Source organism: Cariama cristata, unplaced genomic scaffold, assembly GCF_000690535.1.
Source record: "Cariama cristata isolate BGI_N322 unplaced genomic scaffold, ASM69053v1 scaffold7113, whole genome shotgun sequence".
Lineage (NCBI taxonomy): Eukaryota > Metazoa > Chordata > Aves > Cariamiformes > Cariamidae > Cariama > Cariama cristata.
The window spans coordinates 1-19,783 of NW_009606561.1; the positions used below are offsets into that span (position 1 = coordinate 1).

Sequence of the window (19,783 nt, forward strand, 5' to 3'; positions counted from 1 at the left end):
GGGGGGGCAGGGAGAGCTGCTGACTCACCTGCTGGAGGTGGCACCGGGGGCGAGGGGCCGACGTCCGCCGGTGGTGCACGGCCCCAGCGTCGCCTGAGCACCGCTCAGGCCATCGGGCTCGGGGAGACGGTGGTCCCCGGACTGCGGCTGGGAGGGACTCCCTTCCCACCTGCCTGCCCCTGCTCCATCCTCCCCCCTGCCCTGCTCCCTCTGGTCTCCTCGGGCTGCTCAGCTGGTAGAAGGCTAAGGTAGTAGGAGCTCGGTGGTGGTGTCGTTTACTGGCTGGGCTGTCTGGGGGGGGGGGGGAAGTCTTTTTTGAAGTGTTTTAGAAAAACAGATTTGTGGAGTTCGCCCCTTGGTTTCCACATAGACTAAACAACATACAGAAAAGTCGATGTTTGGGGAAAGTTTGGGATATCTGGGCCAAAAGAGATACTTGAAGGTAGGATTCAAACTCCAAAACCTGTTCTTTGTCTGAATTAGAAAAAGGGTACATTTGTTTAAGTTAGTGATTGTTTCTGTACTTTTTTTTTTAACTTTAATGACTATGTGTTTCTGTACATTTTTTTGGTGGGGTAGAGCATAGCTTGTGTTACTTGGTAGAGGAAAGCCCTCGCTAACTTACCTTAAAGTAGAGCTTGCCATCTTTTGGAGGCTATCTGAGGATTTTACACTGGCAATTGTTTTATGTGTGTATCTGTATGTTGCAGCTTATACCACCAGGTTCTTGTTGTCAAAGCTTTGCACAATTCTGTAAATTCTCTCATGGGTGTATCTGCATCTGTTCTTCATATTGTTAGTTTGTTATGTGCTGATTAGACAAAGTCTTGCTGATGAAGCTTTGATGTTCTGAAAGAAATTAGATTTTTTTCTAGTTTATACTTCTGATATTTTGTTGACATGTTGTTCTGCAGTTAACAACTGTAAAAGTGTTGGATGTGCAGTATTAGGTGGAGTGTCAACCTATTAGTTAAATAAATGTGTGTAACTTGAGTTAAAACCCCCTGTTCATTGTCTAGGTAAACTGCAAGCTCACTCACACGGTAGAAAAATATGTCTCTTGTGGGCTTTTTTAAACTGGTCTATGGTCTGTTGTCTATATTCTGTACCTTCCTTTCCTGTTAATCAAGTGTTACAGCAGCAGTATAGGTGAAGTAGTCGGGACTTGTGGTGGTGTGTGGTTTTTTTAAGGATAACATAGTGCTGAAACTTCTAGAAAATATATGGTTGGTCTCTATAGCTTGAATGATGATGTTTCTTTGAAGTGTTAAATTAACTTTCATGTGGACAAAACCGGAAAGCACAGAAATAGCTGGTAGCTATGATTTCAAATACTGGTTAAGCATAGGTGTTACTCCGGTTGGTGAAGCTGTTTTTTCATATATGCTCTTGTAAGATTGAAAACAATCAGTATAATGTGTTTATAAACAAAATACTTGTTGCCTCAGCCTGAAACTATAGGCTCACTGTTCCTCCATTGTGTGTGTTTCCTTAATTTAAGATATATCTAGAGATCACCCGTGTGATGTGTTCTTTGGTGTTTGTACAAAGAAGTGTAGAAGTTCTAATGAATAGGGACTGTCTCTTAAGTGCATGCTATGGAGCAGGTTTCAAGGCATTCCTAGAACTATTTGTTGCTAATGCATTATTTAACAACACCTTGATTTAATATAGCATAGGAGTCATCTTCCTTTTATGAAAATAGTAAATTCTAAAGAGAAAGAAGAAAGGCTTGTGTGGGAGGTGGAGAGGACCATTACTGTGGAGTGGTCTAGGCTTTGAAGGCTTATCAGCAATGTACAGCTCTTTATTTAGATACTCCAAATCAATAATCATGCCCCAACTAACAAAGCTGTGCTAGCACAGCCCAACTGTAGTTGCAGTTATATGAGCAAAATCCTTTTGTTAGTGTAGTTTATTCATTTTGGGTAACTGGTGAACTTGCCCTGGGGAAACCCTGTAGTATATGAGTTCCAGTTATCCCTGTCTCTCATCATAGAAAATCAAGTTTCATACCCCAAACTAGAGTTTCTGGTGATGGTATGAAAGCCCCAAAATAAAACTCTAGTTCTCTACATATAAAATTCAGGTTTTTTCCCCCATCTCTGTTGTGACTTGGAATAGTATTTTTGTGCAGAATGAAATGTAATATACTGATAAGACAGATATGGTTACTGTAGTTCATGTTCTGTTGTTACTGGAGATTTACAGTATAGCAGCAGTGTGCTGTGTTACAGAGGACTTAAAGATGCATCTCATAAGTAAGTCTTACTTAAGTGAGTATCTCTAGTAACTTCCTAGTAAGCTGACATAGCTTGTACTGTGTTTTCCCAGATGAGTTACTGGTGTAACAGCATGCATTTATAAAGAGCTCAGGTGGCAAGAAGCCTTCTCTTCTTAAGTTAATCTCTTCCAATCTTTCATCTCCTTCAAACTTCTTATAAATTGTAAGTGCAGCCCATTTAATGGAATGGAGCGCAGCACTCGATATAAAATGAAAACATTTCAGGGAGTTAAACTATATAGTTTCATAGTTTATTTTTAGTTTTGTCTTTATCTGCTTTATAATAGTATCGAGCATGTGGCAAACCACGTTAGGAAACAATAGCCAGACGATTAGTCTCAGTTGCATAGGTGCATCAACTATGTATAAAAAAAATGGGGGGGGGGGGGGGGGAGAATCCCATGTTTGAAAATCTGACCCTTTGTACGCTTGCTGCAATAGGATTTAACATTTACTCCAAATTGACAGTGATGAGGTGGTTGGCTTTTTAAACTTTTATTACTGAATTATGTTGAAACTACGTAGTCTTTCAAAGCCAAACAATTGACATTGATGCAATGCACGGACACTTCCTGTGGCACTCATACTTCACATAGCTGAAGAAAGATTTGAGAGACACAGGATAAAGTCTTTCACTGACGTCATGATTAAGCATGCTGCTTCTGACGTGAGGAGAGTTCCTCCTGCAGGCTTTTCTTTGCTTTTCTTGTAAGCAAGTATGAGTCATCCCTTCTGCCTTATTGTTAGTTAATGTTACTGTGATTGGAGTATTTCTAGAAGAGGAATGTTCCCAGATAATTCCTTTATTTGAAACTTTTGGAGGAGGGTGGGGTGTTGGAAGGTGTAGCTTGTTTTGCTGTGTTTGAGTTAGTATGGTGTTAATGTGCTAACAACAGGGTCCTTGTCTCCTGATTTTCACTCCCTTGTTTGTATGTGAGAACTCTGAAGCTTTTATTCTCCAAAAAGTTGTAGTCAAATATGAGGTAAAGGTGGGTTGGGAGGCTTGGTAATGTGCACCTTCACATCTACTATGTGTAATACACACCCAAGTACAAGATACTGAGGCTCAAACTTTCAGTCAATATTTTGTTCCATGTGCCCTTCTGCTTTGCTTAAAACTAAACTTGCTAAAGAAATTATTCAAACTCTTTGTTAACTGTAGGTCTGCAATAGAATTCACAAAAAATGCTACCAACTAACTTTTTTGTTTCTTTTCTATTTTCTAATCATTACTTTATTACCCTTTTAATTCATATACAAGCTGATATGCTTTTAGTGACTTGGCTACTATACTGCCTCTTAATTCTTTTTAGCATCTTTGGTATGTTGTGTGTGCCTGATACGGAGGTTTTGGAGTAGTTTTTATCCAGTATTCTGTTTGCTTTGGGTTCTGCCAGTGTTGGGCAGAACACTGTAATTTTAGTAGTCATGCATCCTAAAATTACAATTTGTCTAGTCTACATCAAATGCTTACCCTTTTATTTGCACCCAGTTTAGTCTTATGCATACCACCACTGACTCATTGCTAGCATCGTTTTTTATTAAGTGTTTGTTATATAGATGATTTAGGAGACTGAAGCTTGAGTGGACTAGGGTGCTGGAGTTTTTTGTTGATCAGACTGACTAAATGCAAATCCTACCCCTGAAAGTACAGTACCAGCGATTAAATGTATTTTTGCAGATCTTCTGAATCTTGTATGTTTTGTATGCTGGATACAACCACACTGTAAAGGACTATGCAATCAAGATTTGAGTCTTGATCATGCAGGCAAATCTTCTGAATGCTCTTAAGGAGTAGCAGCTGGATGCTTCCTGTATATCTCTTTAGGAAAGGGCAGAGTTGAATTGAGACCAGCTCACTAAAGCTTTACTGCACATTAGTTTGTACTTAAAAGCAGCAGCCATTCTTCGTAGTCTTCAGGTCAAAGCGGCTTTTTCTTTTTTTTCTCTTTTTTTTTTTTGTCCAGACAATTGGGTATCTGAAAACTACTCACTCTTGCATAGGTTAATCATAGCTGTGTAACAATCTATACATACCATTCTAAAGTGTGCTGAAATTTATTTGAAAAGTTCCAGGTAGTCACATATCATAGGGGGTAATCATAATCTTGTTTTTTGAGCCACCAACTTTTGTGCTGGATATGAATTCTGTCCTTACCGAGAGCATGGCTGTTTCATAAGCATGTAAGAATCTGCAATTATTCTTGCACTAGTTTGTCACCTTAATGCTAAGTTCCCGTATTAGTGAATGCTTTGACGTAAATGAAACAATGAAAACAACTTTTTGCATATTCAAAAGTACATGCTTCATCAAGACCGAAAATAGTTATAACTTTTGGGGGGAAAAAAACAAAACAGTTTAAACTGACCTTTTTATGCCTCTTCAAAATTATTGGTTGTAGTTTTTAGTGCACTTTTAATTCCATAACATTTCTGGTTTAACATTCAAATCATTCTATTGCTTGAGGATGTTAGATTTCCATATTAATGATGTAAGATATATTTTGTTGTAGTTTGGAGCAGAATTTCGACGATTTTCTCTGGAGAGATCCAAACCTGGAAAATTTGAGGAGTTCTATGGATTATTGCAGCATGTGCACAAGATACCAAATGTTGATGTTCTAGTAGGATATACGGACATTCATGGAGACCTGCTGCCTATCAATAATGATGACAATTATCATAAAGCAGTTTCCACAGCCAATCCTCTACTCAGGATTTTCATTCAGAGAAAAGGTAAGTGCGCTTGAAGTCTGTGAATCATCTGTTTATCCACTTATACTGTATTGTAGTAAACAACGTGACGTATGGAGGAAGAAACCCTTCGGTCCTATTTCATCATGTTGAATTCCATAATAATTATGGATCATGAAAGGTATTCACAACTCATCTCTCCATGCAAGAGCTTCCTTGGGCAATCTATTCATACTTTGTGCTTTTTTGCTTGTATTTAGTTCAGTTAGGTAAAGTCAAGTTAAATGTCTAGCAAATGCTTCTTTCTGGTTTTATGTAAGCAAAGGAAAATAAACTTTAAACCTCTAGGGCTTTCTGCTCTGTATGTTGTATGCCTTTCACTTAAAATTCCGATCTTGATCAAACAAGAGGAGAGGCCATTACAGGATGGAAAGGAATCTTGAAAGTCTTATAACATGAAGTATTAAATGTCAGTATAAATTAAAGACTAACTTTGTAATATGCTACTCATCACACTTTCCTAATAAAACATTCTAAAGCTTTCAGAATGACAAGCTTATTTCAGTTAGCCAACCTCAAATGTGGGTGCTGCTCAGTTTGTTGGTTTGGCTTTAAAAATAGCATGTCTTCTAGGCACAAAGTTCTGGTTGTCTTTTTCTAGTGTCTGCTTTTGTTCATGTAGGAAAAAAAAAATTGAATTTGAAGTTGTATTTGTTCTTGTGCAGGAGAACATGTTCAGTATATAGAACTGAAGGGGAGGGGAGAGATCTAATGATGTGATTTAAAATTGTTTTAACCCAAAGAAGTCAAGAAAACCTGATTCCTGCACTTGTTGGTTTTCTGCTTACTTGCATGCATTGTGTGTGTGTATATACATGAACACACACGTGTGCAATTCCTATCATAAGGCAGTCAACTGATCTTTGAATAGCATACTGCTGCTTGCTTAGCTATTTTAGAAAGATGTGCACTGTGTCTGGTCGTTGCTAAGACAGGCTTATTTTCCTTAGAAAATACTTGGGCATCAGAAGCTTTTATCAGCCTTCCCACTCCAAAAAATGAGTAAGTTCCACAACAGCCTGACACAAAAACAATATTCAAAACCAGTGTGGCTGCTCGCTAGCTGCTGTGTTACTGGCAAAATGTGATTATTTTATTTGTATTAAGGATATTATAGTCTAGTAAGTCCTGTGTTTTCAGTCCTGAATTGCCAAAGGAATGAACTATTTGCTTTAATAGAACCTAGAGGTAGGAAAGGTCTATGATTCCATTTAATCTCCTACAGTAGCCATATGACGAGAACAGATAAGCCACTTTGTCCGACTGGGATTATTGAGTTTATATTTTAACACCATGTGGTTTTAGATTGTTACTAAGGCCAGGTTGGATGGGGCTTTGAGCAGGCAGGTCTAATGGAACGTGTCCCTGCCCATGGCAGGGGGGTTGGAGCTAGATGAACTTTAAGGTCCCTTCCAACCAAACCATTCTATGATTGTTGCTAGTGTTACATGTTTAATGCTGACTGTTACTATTGTTACATCTGTAACACCTTATATCTTCATTGTACTTTTATAATAAAGTATGATGGATTATTTCTTATTACTCTGGTACAAGGAGTTGATAATAGAATTGATATAATGGACAGAACTAGAAATAAGATTAACCCACTTAAGTTTATCATGCCAAGAATTGACTAGCAGGAAAAGCTGTGTAGAAAATCAGTTGTCATGACCTTCCCTTTGACACTAGGGTCTTGTGGCCATAGGGCTTTAGGGAATAAAGAACCCAGGCTGGCATCTGAGTCCAGCACTTCCAGCGCTGTACTTTGTTCTGAATTAGTTGTGACTGCTTTGATCACTTCTGTCGATTAAATTGAGGCTTTGACTTCATTAGCATCTTTACCATACAGAACAGAGGTTTGTTTGATGGAAAATAAGGAAACAACTTGATTCTGTATTTTATTTGTGATAACTTGCGTGTAACTAAAGCTGAATTGCAGGAGTTAGATGTGTCATAATTTGTGCAACATAATTTGTCTAGGTGTGGGTGGTTCATCTGATTTCACAGATCTTTATTGGCTGTACCTCTGAAATTGAAAGTCGAATGTCTGAACAAATACCCGCTATTGATGCGGCTGCTTTGATCTGTGCTGTTTTGGAACTGTAACTAAGTAACACAAGTTACTTTTCCACCTGCAAGGCTTCTAGTGGCTTTCATGCATTCTCTTAAATTGGCTGAAAAAATTCTATGTGTTTTCTAATGGAACTTTGCCTTTTTTTGTATCTCCGGCAATAATAGTTGGGAATTTAAGATCTTTGGCAAAAAGCAACTGTGGCAAAGAGAAAGTTTTTACTGTCTTAAAAGATATGAAATTTCATTATCTTGGCAACTATTTAGAAGCTACATGCAATTTGTGGAAAGCTAACATAAGGTGTGAGCAGACTACAATAAAATCTAGGGTAAATAGTATTAACTTCTTAGTATATTGCATCCAAGGAACGTCTTAAGGGTTTAAAATGGGAGCAACAAGATGCTTTTGCATTTACTAATAAGTGACAGTTGTGATAGGATGACTCCAAAATTTCAGAAATTCTGTTATGCCAGGATAAGCACTTTTTTCCATTCTGTTTGATTTTGACTCCTAATTTATAAAAGCTAGAAAGTTTGTCCTAAGCATTTATGTGTGTTGGTTAATGTGGTAAGAAACCTAGAGATCCTGTAATGAAATGAAATTACATTATTCCCCTTAGACTCTTCTAATTGCATTTAACTAAATTCCTTTAAAATACTTCAAATTGCTCCAGTGCTAAATCTAAACTGGAGCTTGATATTGCACAAGTCAAGAATGGCTGTCAGTTTGCAGAAAACAGTTCCTTATTGGAATTTCATTCTGCAGTCTAACAGATTAACAGGTACTGTTGACATCTGGAATTTAAAGGTTAAACTGATGTATCATGATTAAATCCAGATGTATGGGAGTCACTCTGAGAAGAATCTTACTGAAGGCAAAATGTTGGGGAGGACATAGTCTGCACAGACACTGAAGGATAGTTTGACGTGGGGGACTTTGCATTGTAAATACAAGAACAATAGACATAACGGAACATATATTTTAGTATAATGTCCTTCAAACTCGCTTGCACAATATTAAATTACAATATACAACGCTTGCGAGTTCTGCATGTGCATGGCTGTATATACTAAAAAGTGGATTCTTTGGTTAATTCATTTGTGCCTCTTGAGGTAGACTTTTTCACTGAGAAGCTTTATTTTGGTGAGAAGTAAGAGGAGTTGGCTTTTTCAACAGCTCTCTGTGAAATATCGTAGCTATTCTGAGTCCTCTTCCTAAAAACATAGGTTAGTTTCCTAAAACCGTGTTTTCTTATAACTTGTGACTAAATAAGAGACAGGATTTGTTGGGGCTCATTTAAAAAAATGCTAAATTGCATCTATATTCAGATGTACTAATTATTTGGGGGTTTTGAAAATTTTAATTCCTGAGGGGTAACTCTACATTGCTTTGCAAATAGATCAGGAAAACTTCTAAAATATGTCTTGAACAATATTAAATTGAAAACAGATTTGGCATTTGTGGGCTTTTGTTTTAAATTTCAGGTAATAAGTGTATATAGATTGGTGCCACCTTGAGCTTGAAACTGCTGGGGGGAAAACATTCTTGCACTGTGTGGACGTTCTCTGTAACGCTATCTGTAGTTAACACCTTGTCCTTTGGCTTTATGCCAAAATATTTTCCGCTACAGCTTTAAAGTGATTAGCTAGGTGCCAGAACAAAGATGCTTTTGTACTCAAGAATATTGCTTTAGAAAATTTGTTTAGCAGTGGAAGAGAGGTTAAACAGAGTCATGCTATTTGGCTGAGATTTGGAGAGAAGAGTTTTTGTCAACCTTTTGCTGTTTCATTTTCCCACAAATTATGTGTAACTTTAACTGTACATCTTAAGGTTTGTGCTAGTTTTGAATTATTGGACTACTAAGACTAGTTACAATGCAAAAAACCCTACCCTCTGGTGCTTTATAGTTTATTAAATGTTTTGATATATGGCTTGCAGTTTTGGGATGCTTTTATTTCAACTGTGTCTTGTAACTTCTTAAATTTCTAAAAATAAAAGCATCAGCTTAGTGTTAAGATTTCTGATTGTATTTTTGTCTTCCGAAAGAGACTTTTAAAATTCTTATCTCTTCCAATAAATGTGTTTCTGATCTTATTTTTTGTTTACAAAACTTTTTTGAATCTGTTATTTCACATACAGATATATTTACAGAATATTTCTTTCAAAGCCAGTTGTTTTGCAACTGATCTTCATGTTTCTTTGCTAATTGTGGAAAAATTTGATTTGGACAAAAGTTTTAAGCCTTATTAGCTGATAGTTGTGGGAAGGTAATAATTTTTTGTGAATTCTCATTTCTTGCTGGGGAAGGAAGTTGTGACTAGTTCTGGATCTAACGGCTGGATAAAGAGCACAAACTTACTGTGATCATTTGCAGGACACAATAAATCTACTTCTTGGATGTATATGTTTGTATATGTAGTACATGCCAAACTTACCATATAGCCAAAGAAGTCCTGAGTGGCAGGAAAAGGGATCCTGGTATGTGGCCTACTATGAAGGTGAAGAAGTCTTACAGCCCACTGTGGCAAACTGGAAATGTCAAGTATGATACACATGTCATATGATGGAATGTGTAAAATACCAGATACTTTGTCTGATTCTTTGACAAGAATCTGAATGTGTGCACTTTGAATTTAAGGCGAAAAACCCAAAACCTGAATACTCTTTAATGTTGAAATGCATGTGGAAGAGCACTTGTAAGAAAATCAATACAAGGATGTTTTAATACACTGTTTTCCTGTGTACTGTTTCTAAAGCAACTCTTGTACTAAAAGCAGTAGAAACCTAGTGCTTCATTGGTACCAATATGTTAGTACCCTAGAGTTTTCATCAGGAACTTGTACTCTAGCACAAAAAATTGTGCATGTGCAATTTACCTATTTTCTTTAGATGAGCCTACTCTAAAAAAAATAAAGGCATGATATGGCTTAAGGTCTGAACTATATGGAACTAATCAGTTGAAATGCTTCCAACTTACTTGTTGGCTCTCTGGAGAACTTCCCAAAGAAGAGAGCTCTTCTGGAGCAATGTGACGTTAAATGCCTAGAAATATGTGTCACCACTACAAACCAAAAAGAAGTGAAGCTTTTGAAATGAGGCAAAATAACATGTCTTGTCCATTCAGTGTCTCTCTGGTCCTTGGAATATTTTTCTCTATTGTTGAATTTAACATTGATTGTGCAGCCTTAAGACTAGAGTCCTAAAGTATCAGAGATCTACACTACTTAGACATGTATTGCACAAAAAAGTTTTTACATAGTTTTTGAGACCACTAAGATGCTTACCAGCTGCTGGGGGGGAGGGGGGAATCTATGACCTAAAAAAAACCCCACCTTTGCACTCACTCATATTCTTAATTCTGATATTCAAGTCACTATTGTCTATTGTTTGTCTAAAATCTTTACCTATACTATCACTTTCTTGCTGTCATTGTGTTACTTTGTATTTAGCAGTAAAAGATATTTAAAGCAAAACCCTTCTATCTAGAATCTTGTTTCACAGTTGCTCTTTCCAAGTTGTTTTGTAAGCAATTGTAGTTCCAAATAAAAAAAGGGAAGCTATTGCAACTCATTGAATTGCAAAAATCCTCCCAATGTAACAACCAGATGTCTAACTTGAAACTGGTTGGATGGCTTGTCAGTAGAGATAAGGGCAAAACTTCTCACACCTTTTTCTTTGATCATAAATTTTAAGCAAACATTAAAACAATTGCTTCATGTTGTCTGAAAAATCAGCATGTTAGTTTTCAGCAATGGAGTACAAGATTTTTAATGGCTGATCTTCAGTCAGGTGTCTTAAAATGCATTTTACAGAGAAAATGGTAAGTTTGCATTTTTGGAGATAGCTTACACTTCCAACATAGTCCACCTGTTACATGCTTTGGTTTGGGAGGTTGGATTGGTTTTTTCAAGCAACCCACTCTTCAACACAACTGACTTAACACTCGTAGGCATCTGAAGAACAGATTTTAGGCTATTTCTAAAGCGTTTTTTCTTGATGTTGAGATCTAATGCTATTTTAATTTAACCTTAAATTACTCTTCTTTTTTTTTCTCCTTAATCTCTTTTGCTGAAGAACAATAGTAATTCCATGCTTTTCTGAGAGAACCTTTCAGACTTCCAAATAAACTGAAAATTATTTCCTGTATTCACGATTATCTAATTTAATGTTCTCGAGCATAGATTCTTCTGTTTGCTTCTCTTTTCCTACTATTCCTTGTATGATTCATAGAACAGCCCAGGTTGGAAGGGGCCTCAAAAGATTGTGTGCCCCAACCTTTTACAGGAAAAGGAGCCTAGGTGAGATTATCTAGCACCCTGTCCAATTGCATCTTGAAATCCTCCAGGGTTGCGAACTCCACTGTCCCTGTTCAGATTGTTCTAGTGTTTGAATGTTCTCACTGTAAAAAAAAAAAAAAACAACAAACAAAAAAGACCAAAAAACCAACACCCACAAACACTAAAACACTAAAAACCCAAAATGAAACAAACAAAAAACCCCCCAACTTATACTGAGATGAAACCTCTCCCAGTGCAACTTGTACCCTTTGCCTCATATTCTCCATGTGTCCTTGTCCTCTTGGCTGCCACCCATTAAGTACTGAAATACTGTGGTGAGGTTCCACCTGGAGCCTTTTCTTCTCCAGAGAAAAGACCTAACTCCTTCAATCTTTCCTTATAGGGCAGGTTCTCCAGCCTTTTAATCATCTTCATGACCTTCCTTTGGACCCTCTCCAGTCTCTCTCTTGAACTGTGAGGACCAGAACTGGGCATGGTACTCCAGGTGCAGGCTGACAAGCACGAAGTAGTGGGTGGATCACATCTCTGTCTGCTAGTAATGCCCCTGCAGATGCAGCCCAAGGATCCAGTTTGCCTTTGCTGCAGCAGCGCTCTGCTGACTCGAATCATACTCAGCTTGTCCACCCTATGCCCCTGTCAGCAGGCTGCTCGCCAGCCACACAGGTCACAGCCTGTACCGGGCTCTTTGGTTATCTCATCCTGGGTGCAGGACTTTGCACTTGTCTTTGTTAGACTTCATACTGTTCTTGCTAGCCCATTCCTTGATTTAGCTTCATTTTTACCTGCTGATCCTAAGAAGGCAGGGAAGCAGATTTTGCAGAGGCTGTCTCAGTGGCTGAAGTGGGAGAGAAAAGTCCATAGGGTGCTGTCAGCATATACTTTCTTACGTGAAGTGAAAGCATTGTGGGATGTCTGTGCAAAAGTAACACATATGGAACAATTTGTGTTAGTGCTGCTTTTGTGCATTAGTAACTCTTGCAGAAACACTAGTCTGGATGGAAAGATGGCCAAATCTAAGAAACGGCGGAGGTAAAAATTAACTATACAAGGTGGATTTAATATTTTAGAGAGGCATCGGTGTCCTCCCAAAGTAGCTGAGATTGTCACAAAAGCAACTCCAGAGTATAGTATAGCTGTGCGGACTTAGCTGTCTTCAGAAATAGTTCCTGTTTTGTGTCAATTAAGTTGTTGCACAACTTTATCTGTAAACTTTAATGCAAAAGATGTTCTGTCTTTAGCAAACAACTTTGCCTTTACTTAAGGTATGATTATTTTTTTAAACAACCAAAAAAAATAAGACACGTAAATAAGGCCATCATCAGGGCACATTTTTTTAGACCATGTTGATGAACTATTTTGTTACCATTGTGTACACACAAGGTATGAGTTTATAGTAAATCCCTTTGGGTTTTTTGTGGGCTAATTTAAATCTGTTTCTTTTCCTGTTGTCCTTTATCTTTTAGAATACTAAGTCCAAGGCTGCCTTAGTAGACCAATCGTTTTATTCTTAAAAAACTCTCCTCATTTTCAGCAGCCCTAATGTCTGGGGAAGGGAGGAATTAGTATTACATGCTAGAATAGTGTTAGACTATTGCTTTGGAACTACTTTCTCTGTTTTGTTTTGCTTAAAGTATCTGAAGAGTTCAAATATAACTGGTACATGTCTGTATATCTTCACCTTGGCCTGGGAGGGGAATAATCTTCTGACTTACCAACTCTCACTGTCTATTTTTTTCATCAGCAATTGACAGCTTTCCTGAAATTTCACACTAGGATAGCATTTCCATAGTTATTTCAATTCACAGATTGAAATGTACAGCAATTCTTTTACTTTCTTGGCTGTACCAATGGCATCTTAATGTGATAATACAAAGAAATCCCAACTTCCCTGAGTCCCAGGGTTAGTGCAAACCAATTCTGGTTGATTATTTTTTTAATCCACTGCAGAAAAAAAAAAAAATCTATGCAATGTTGCAAAAATACAAGTGTAAATCCAAGGAAACTTGGATCTGAATGTGTTTTGGTTCATTGTTTTTGGAGAGTTATAGCATACTAAAAAGAAAAAGGGAAGCTTCCTTTGGTAAATAGGGATTTCAGACATCAGAATTGCTTCCACAAACATGTTTTCTCTTCCATTAGAAGTATATGTATGACTTGCATATGTTTGGTTTTTTTTAATTCTAAGCCACTTGTGCTGTATCAAATTGTGGCAGTTACAACATTGCTTGTATGAACAGTTTTGCTTGAAGTATTTGTGTGCAAAATCTCTTTGTGTCTGCTCCACAGCCATTTTACCTATGTTGCATGGGGGCAGGGAAGAGAGGGCAGAATGGAATAAGCTTTCTGGAGTTTGAATCCAGGTCACTTGGCTAACTTCCAGGAACTAGGCAATAATAGGCACACTGGCTGCTTTCCCTTTTTCATTCTTTCTTTTCCAATGATCTGAAACCTGAGGAGAGAAAACTAGCAAGTGGAATTACTCTGAATAAAATTAAAATGTTTCTAGGAATGTACTCTTTCCATTCTAACCTTTCTCTCAAGCACCTATATTTCTTTGTGTCTCTGCTGCTGCTAACTTGCTTTAATTTTTTTGTGTACTGTCTTTCCTTTGGTAGAAGGAAACCAAAAATATTGCAAACTTTGCATCTCATAACATTAAAGCTATTGTTTTATGTGTAGGGAGAAATGTTTCTACTATAGCAAGCCAGAAACCTCATAGATTAGATATTTCATTCTGCTAACCTAAAACATGATAGCAATGCAATATGGACCACATATAAAGTGATCTAATCATCAATGTGCTATGTCTTACAGAAGATGCAGACTACAGTGCCTTTGGTACGGATACTATGACAAGGAAGAAAAATGTCTTATCAAATGTGTTACGTCCAGATAATCACAAGAAGAAGCCACACATTGTCATTAGCATGCCACAAGACTTCAGACCAGTGTCTTCTATTATAGATGTAGATATTCTTCCAGAAACCCATCGCAGGGTACGACTTTACAAATATGGAACTGACAAACCCCTTGGATTCTATATACGAGATGGCTCTAGTGTCAGAGTAACACCACATGGATTAGAGAAAGTTCCGGGGATTTTCATATCTAGGCTTGTCCCTGGAGGTCTGGCTCAAAGCACAGGCTTACTGGCTGTGAATGATGAAGTACTGGAGGTGAATGGAATAGAGGTTTCAGGAAAAAGCCTTGATCAGGTTACAGACATGATGATTGCAAACAGCCGTAACCTGATCATTACGGTAAGACCAGCAAACCAGAGAAATAATGTTGTGAGGAACAGTCGGACTTCTGGCAGCTCCGGTCAGTCTACTGAATCCAGCCTTCCAAGTAGCACGCCAAATATTTTAGCAAATTTCTTGCAAGGAGAAGAGGAGAGTGATGAAGAGGACATTATTATTGAAGATAGTGGTGAGCCGCAGCAGATTCCAAAAGCTGCACCAACCACTGAAAGCCTGGAATTGTTGACACAAATTGAACAACTTCATGAGTCGACACAAAATGGATTCCTTCCTTCCAGTGAGATGAACTCGAATCATTCAGCAGGCAGCATTAGCATGGAATATGAAGTACAAGATCCAGATCATAAGTCATTAGAAGAAGATGGAACTATAATAACGCTATGAAATTACATTGGTGTACTTTGTATTAAGTAAGGATGCCATACATGTTTTAATTTGGCTTAATATGCAATATGTTTTATACCTCTCCATTTACTGAGCACTGCAGTTAGATTAAAAGGAGGGAAAAAAGTAAAGTTCAAAATTATGTAAGTTGACTAACTTCAGTTAATTCTGCACTTCAATGTAAATACTTCACAAAGATGGAAGATAATTGATAAATGACTGAAATTAGATGAAGAAAATGTAAACGGAAAAATGAAGGATAGCTAAAAGATGGCTGTGAGCTTTCCTTTAAAGGTACTTGATTTTTTATTTTTTTTTTTAAATGCAGACTACTACTGGTTCTATAGAAGTAAACTTCCATTATTGTGTGAGGTTGACTATCTAATGTACTGTGGTTTCATGTTCATCTGAAGTGCTGCTTACATATGATGGAGCTGCTTTAGCCACTTCATTCCTGTTCTGGACTGCTGTTTAGCTGATAGAGCTGGTTGTGTGGCTCTATATATGAGGAAACTGAAAAATAAGCAAGAGGTGGGGTGGGAAGAGGTGTTTGTGGTGGGTCTAGTTCCCTGAGACATTGAGCAACAAGGATATGTGATAGAGGTCAGCAACTTGACAACAGTCAGGATTTGAAGGTGGGGGCTTCTGAAGTTGACTGTTCCTTTGTAAGTGAATGTACAACCACAGACTCATTAGTCATGCACCTTTACTGTTTTTAATGGCCAGGTAAGCTTACTTTTAATGACTATGATTTTGAAATTCAGATGTGAAAGTCTTAACACTTACGCATCAAAGACCTGATCTCATTTTAGTTTGCCATATTTAAGGATATCATTGGATTTAGTTGCTAATCTCAGTAAATTTTAAAGAAATCAAATGTGAATTTAATGCTATGGAAATAACATAACACAATCTATGTTAAAATCGCAGTCCTAGTAGAAGCTGTAAAGGTTCTACTAGCAAAAGTTTGTTGTAGTGAGTCTGAATTATGTAAAAAGTGACTTTGTTCAAACCTGAACAAGTTAGAACAGCTTAAATTAAATCCCTGGATTAAGAAAAGTTTTAAATCGGAATGAGGCTTTAATAGAACTTGCTTGAGCCATGTGATATTAAATTATTCATTATGATGAACTAAACTGTAAATGCTGATCTTTCTGTGTACCACTGGCTGGGTGTTTTGAGTATTACGAAGTTGGTATATGTAAAACAAAATACTGATGACAAGTCCTGATACTGGAAGTGCATAAGTATGTGTGTAATCAGCTGCAAACTTACTAGGAGAATGGCAGGCAGAGGCTTCTAGCATTCTTTTTTCCCTTTCCCCTTTTAGCATCTCCTGCTTTACCATTTTAACACTCAGTTCCCAACCAGACCCTTCTCTGGGAACATAAGTTGTGGCAAGAAAATGAGATGGAAACTAGTAGGATTGGGGAGAAGGATGGATGGAGCTTCTCACCAGGGATCCAGTTGTCTATGTCAACCTCCAAGAAAGAAGCAGGATACTACCAGTTCTGTACTGTGGTACTGTGCTTACCAGAGCCAGTAGTCTAGGTTCTGGGAAGCATGTTCTACCCTGTGGGGAGATATGATGAGTGGGAAAGGAGACTAACCCCTTTCTTTTTTTCCCCCTCAGTCTATCTTGAGGAAACATCTACCTCTGGTAACTTTACTAATGAGAGTCTAGCTGTAAGCTTAATGTTAAGGCATCTGTAAAAGTCTTTATAGGATATCAGAGGCTAAAACTGTATTTGTTTAAGATTTTTGTAATGATTTAAACAAAATTGCTTCAGAAACTACTACTGTTTAATTTTACTAAATGCAAATTTTAAATTCATATCTCATGAGCAGTAGTGTTTTCAAGCCTTCAATACCATTGGAGTTCAAGTCTCATAGATGTCAAGAAAGGTATTCATGCCTGTTTTGATTTATGGAGAGTTAGCATAACAGACAATGGTACTCTGCAAATACAGGTTAGAGTTCTGCTTCGTCTATTTATGGTTTCTTCAGTGTGCATATGGAGAGGCCCTGGAATATTTTCCAACATGAGCAAGAATTTTGAAGTGTTCTACTTATTTTGCTAATAATTGTTAAAAATGAAGTAACTGCATCCACTTAGTGTGAAATGAGGAAAACAAATGTTCATTGTGCAACATGTAGACTTTACATGTTTTCTCTCAGTGCTGCTCTACACTTCCTTTATTTAAGGAGGATTGTTTACTTTAAAATGTCTTTTTCCTTTATTAAAAGACTTTCCTTCCTGTATGACATAATCAGTGAAGGGTGACTTTCACTTATTATGCTGGTTTGCACTTCTGTGCCTTTTGTTTACTTGAATGTATTGTGAATAATCAAAGGAATAAAGGCACTTCGATGAGAAGAGAAATGAGGTCCACAGATACAGAAAATGAACTGGTAGTGCACGTAATGCAGGTGTAATGTTTTCATTCAGTGGAAATACATTATGGGTCTAATTTGGTACATTAGTATTTTGCAGCTTGGATAATAGCTTTGAGCTATTAACTTACACAGGAGGGTTGAGTCTGAGAATGCCAGTGTTGCAAGGTAATTTATTGCTTAGGTACAAACACCCAAGGTTAGTGTGCTGCCAAACTCTGTGTGTTACCTAATCTGTAGTTATAACAGGTGCATGAACATTTTGAATATATATGCCAGTATTAAGGACTTGTATAAATTTAACTAGGGTCCTACTCTAAATTGCATGAGAATTTATCTCTTAGGACCTGTCCTGCAAACCAATTAATTTAAATGTGAGATAATATTCTTTCTGACACACATCATGTTCTGTTTTACAGAAATTTGGTAACGTGTTAAAGCTCACCATTTGGGATTTCATCAAAATATTAAAGAATAAACCTAAAAATGTTTTTTTAAAAGGTGTGTATTTACAGTTACAGTGACAGACTGCACAGCATGTAATTGCTTAATGCTGCAGTTACCATAAAGTTTCTAAAGTTCTTCCTTATCGTACTAATGCATACACTGTTAATTATGAAATATTTTTAAATTGTTACTTCGGGATGATCAACGGTTGATTATGAGTGGCTAAACTTAATTTTATATATAAATGACACTGGGATTCAATATAAGGTTTTTTAAAGTATGCTGATACTGTTAGCCTTTCATTCACTACCTCCTAAATTTTTAGCATCTTTACAGTTTTCTCCCTGGAAGAAAATACTTAAAGGCTTGACTGTTTTATATAGATTTTATCTTTAGCTAAAAAAAAAAAGTCCAAAATTAATAGTGAGGATGCTACGCATGATTGACAATATTCCGCTGCTATTAATGTAATCTTTGTGTATTAAGTATCCTGTATATGTAAACTGTATTTTCAATCCAGATTTTATAAATTAATTTATAAATATCCAAATTATTTCAAGATGGAATGGAAAATTACAATTTCTTTGACTAGTGTTATATGTTATGTATATGCACAGTGAGGGGGACGAGTCATTCCTTACTTGCGACTGGGAGATTTAAGTGCACCTTAATAGGAAAAAGAACAAATTCTTAATAGAATTAAGATGCATTTACTTTGAAGTTCTGCTATGGTACTGGATAAGTCAAGCCTAACTGTGAATCATATGGGGTTTTTTTCCACAGCTGAATTAAATTTAGGACAATGTTCTCACAAGCTGTCTTTAACATGTGTATTTTTGTGAATATTATGTATTTTCTAATTAAATTTTACTTGCAATGTGATTTTTACATGAATGAACTTGTTTAAAATGTCAAATATCAGTATTTTTCTTACAACTTTAATGTAAATGTACATTGGTATCTCACTGAATGAAGACTGATTTTACAAAATCAAGCTAGATGTAGTTGTATATTAGTCTTATATTTTTACATACTGGAATAATAAATGGATATAGAAATAAACTGTTTTTCTCAATTACTTTGTCAGATAAGTAAAAATGAGGAAGAGTGTATCCTTCTACTCTCAACTGTGAAAGTAGATGGGCTTCTTTTCTTTTTTTCTTTTTTTTCTCTTGGGCAGCTAAGTGGGCTCTGTTTTCGCAGCAGTTTTAAACGTTTTCTTCCTCTGCTTCCTTCTCTGGAGCAAATCTCTACACGTGGAAAGCATGCAAGGGTTCAAAACACTTGTCCTTCAGTCCTGTTGGCTAACCTGTGATGTGCTTATCCCTACAGTAGCCGCAAATAATGAATTTTACATTGTATCGCTTGCATGAGGACTGCTCATAGTAAATTTTGGGTCATGAGGCCTGGGAGATGGTTCCTCATCCTCTGTCACCGTTGTCACGTGCTGCTGGCGAGTTGGAGCTTTTCACTGTTACTGTAAGTATTTGGTATAACTGTCTGTATTAAAGTTTTTAACTTGAACCCATTCCACTTGCACATGTTTTCTCCCATATCTAATGCCTAGGCAGCCCTTGTAAACATTTACCTAGTGATGAAAGACTTGAGTTTTGTTTAGCCCTTTTGTGTAGGGCTTTTGTGACTGCTGGTCTTGGGGCTGATCATATGACTTCTATTTTGTACCTTCCTTCATATATGTGTGACTAATTTGTATGGTTCGGTACTTTTCATACTTGCCTACGTAGCTATGAGGAGGTTACAAAAAGATTGAGAACAGCATTACAGGCAGCGGAAAGAACCCAGTCTACTTCATCTGTGCATTTGAGTCCGAGTGTCTTGTAGCTGGATGAAATTTCTTTGCACAGAACCTGATGGCTCACCCCTTTTCTAA

General features: G+C 37.1%; 1 protein-coding gene across 1 annotated transcript; it reads left to right on the plus strand.

The window, feature by feature from the left end:
* Positions 1-4,797: 4,797 nt before the first annotated feature.
* PARD6B (par-6 family cell polarity regulator beta) lies at positions 4,798-15,431 on the plus strand (the record flags this gene model as incomplete). The annotated part of the gene is made up of 2 exons (XM_009696398.1): positions 4,798-5,020; positions 14,222-15,431. Coding segments are annotated over 2 exons (1,053 nt in total), but the record flags the coding sequence as incomplete, so codon positions are not given.
* Between the last annotated feature and the right edge of the window lie 4,352 nt (positions 15,432-19,783).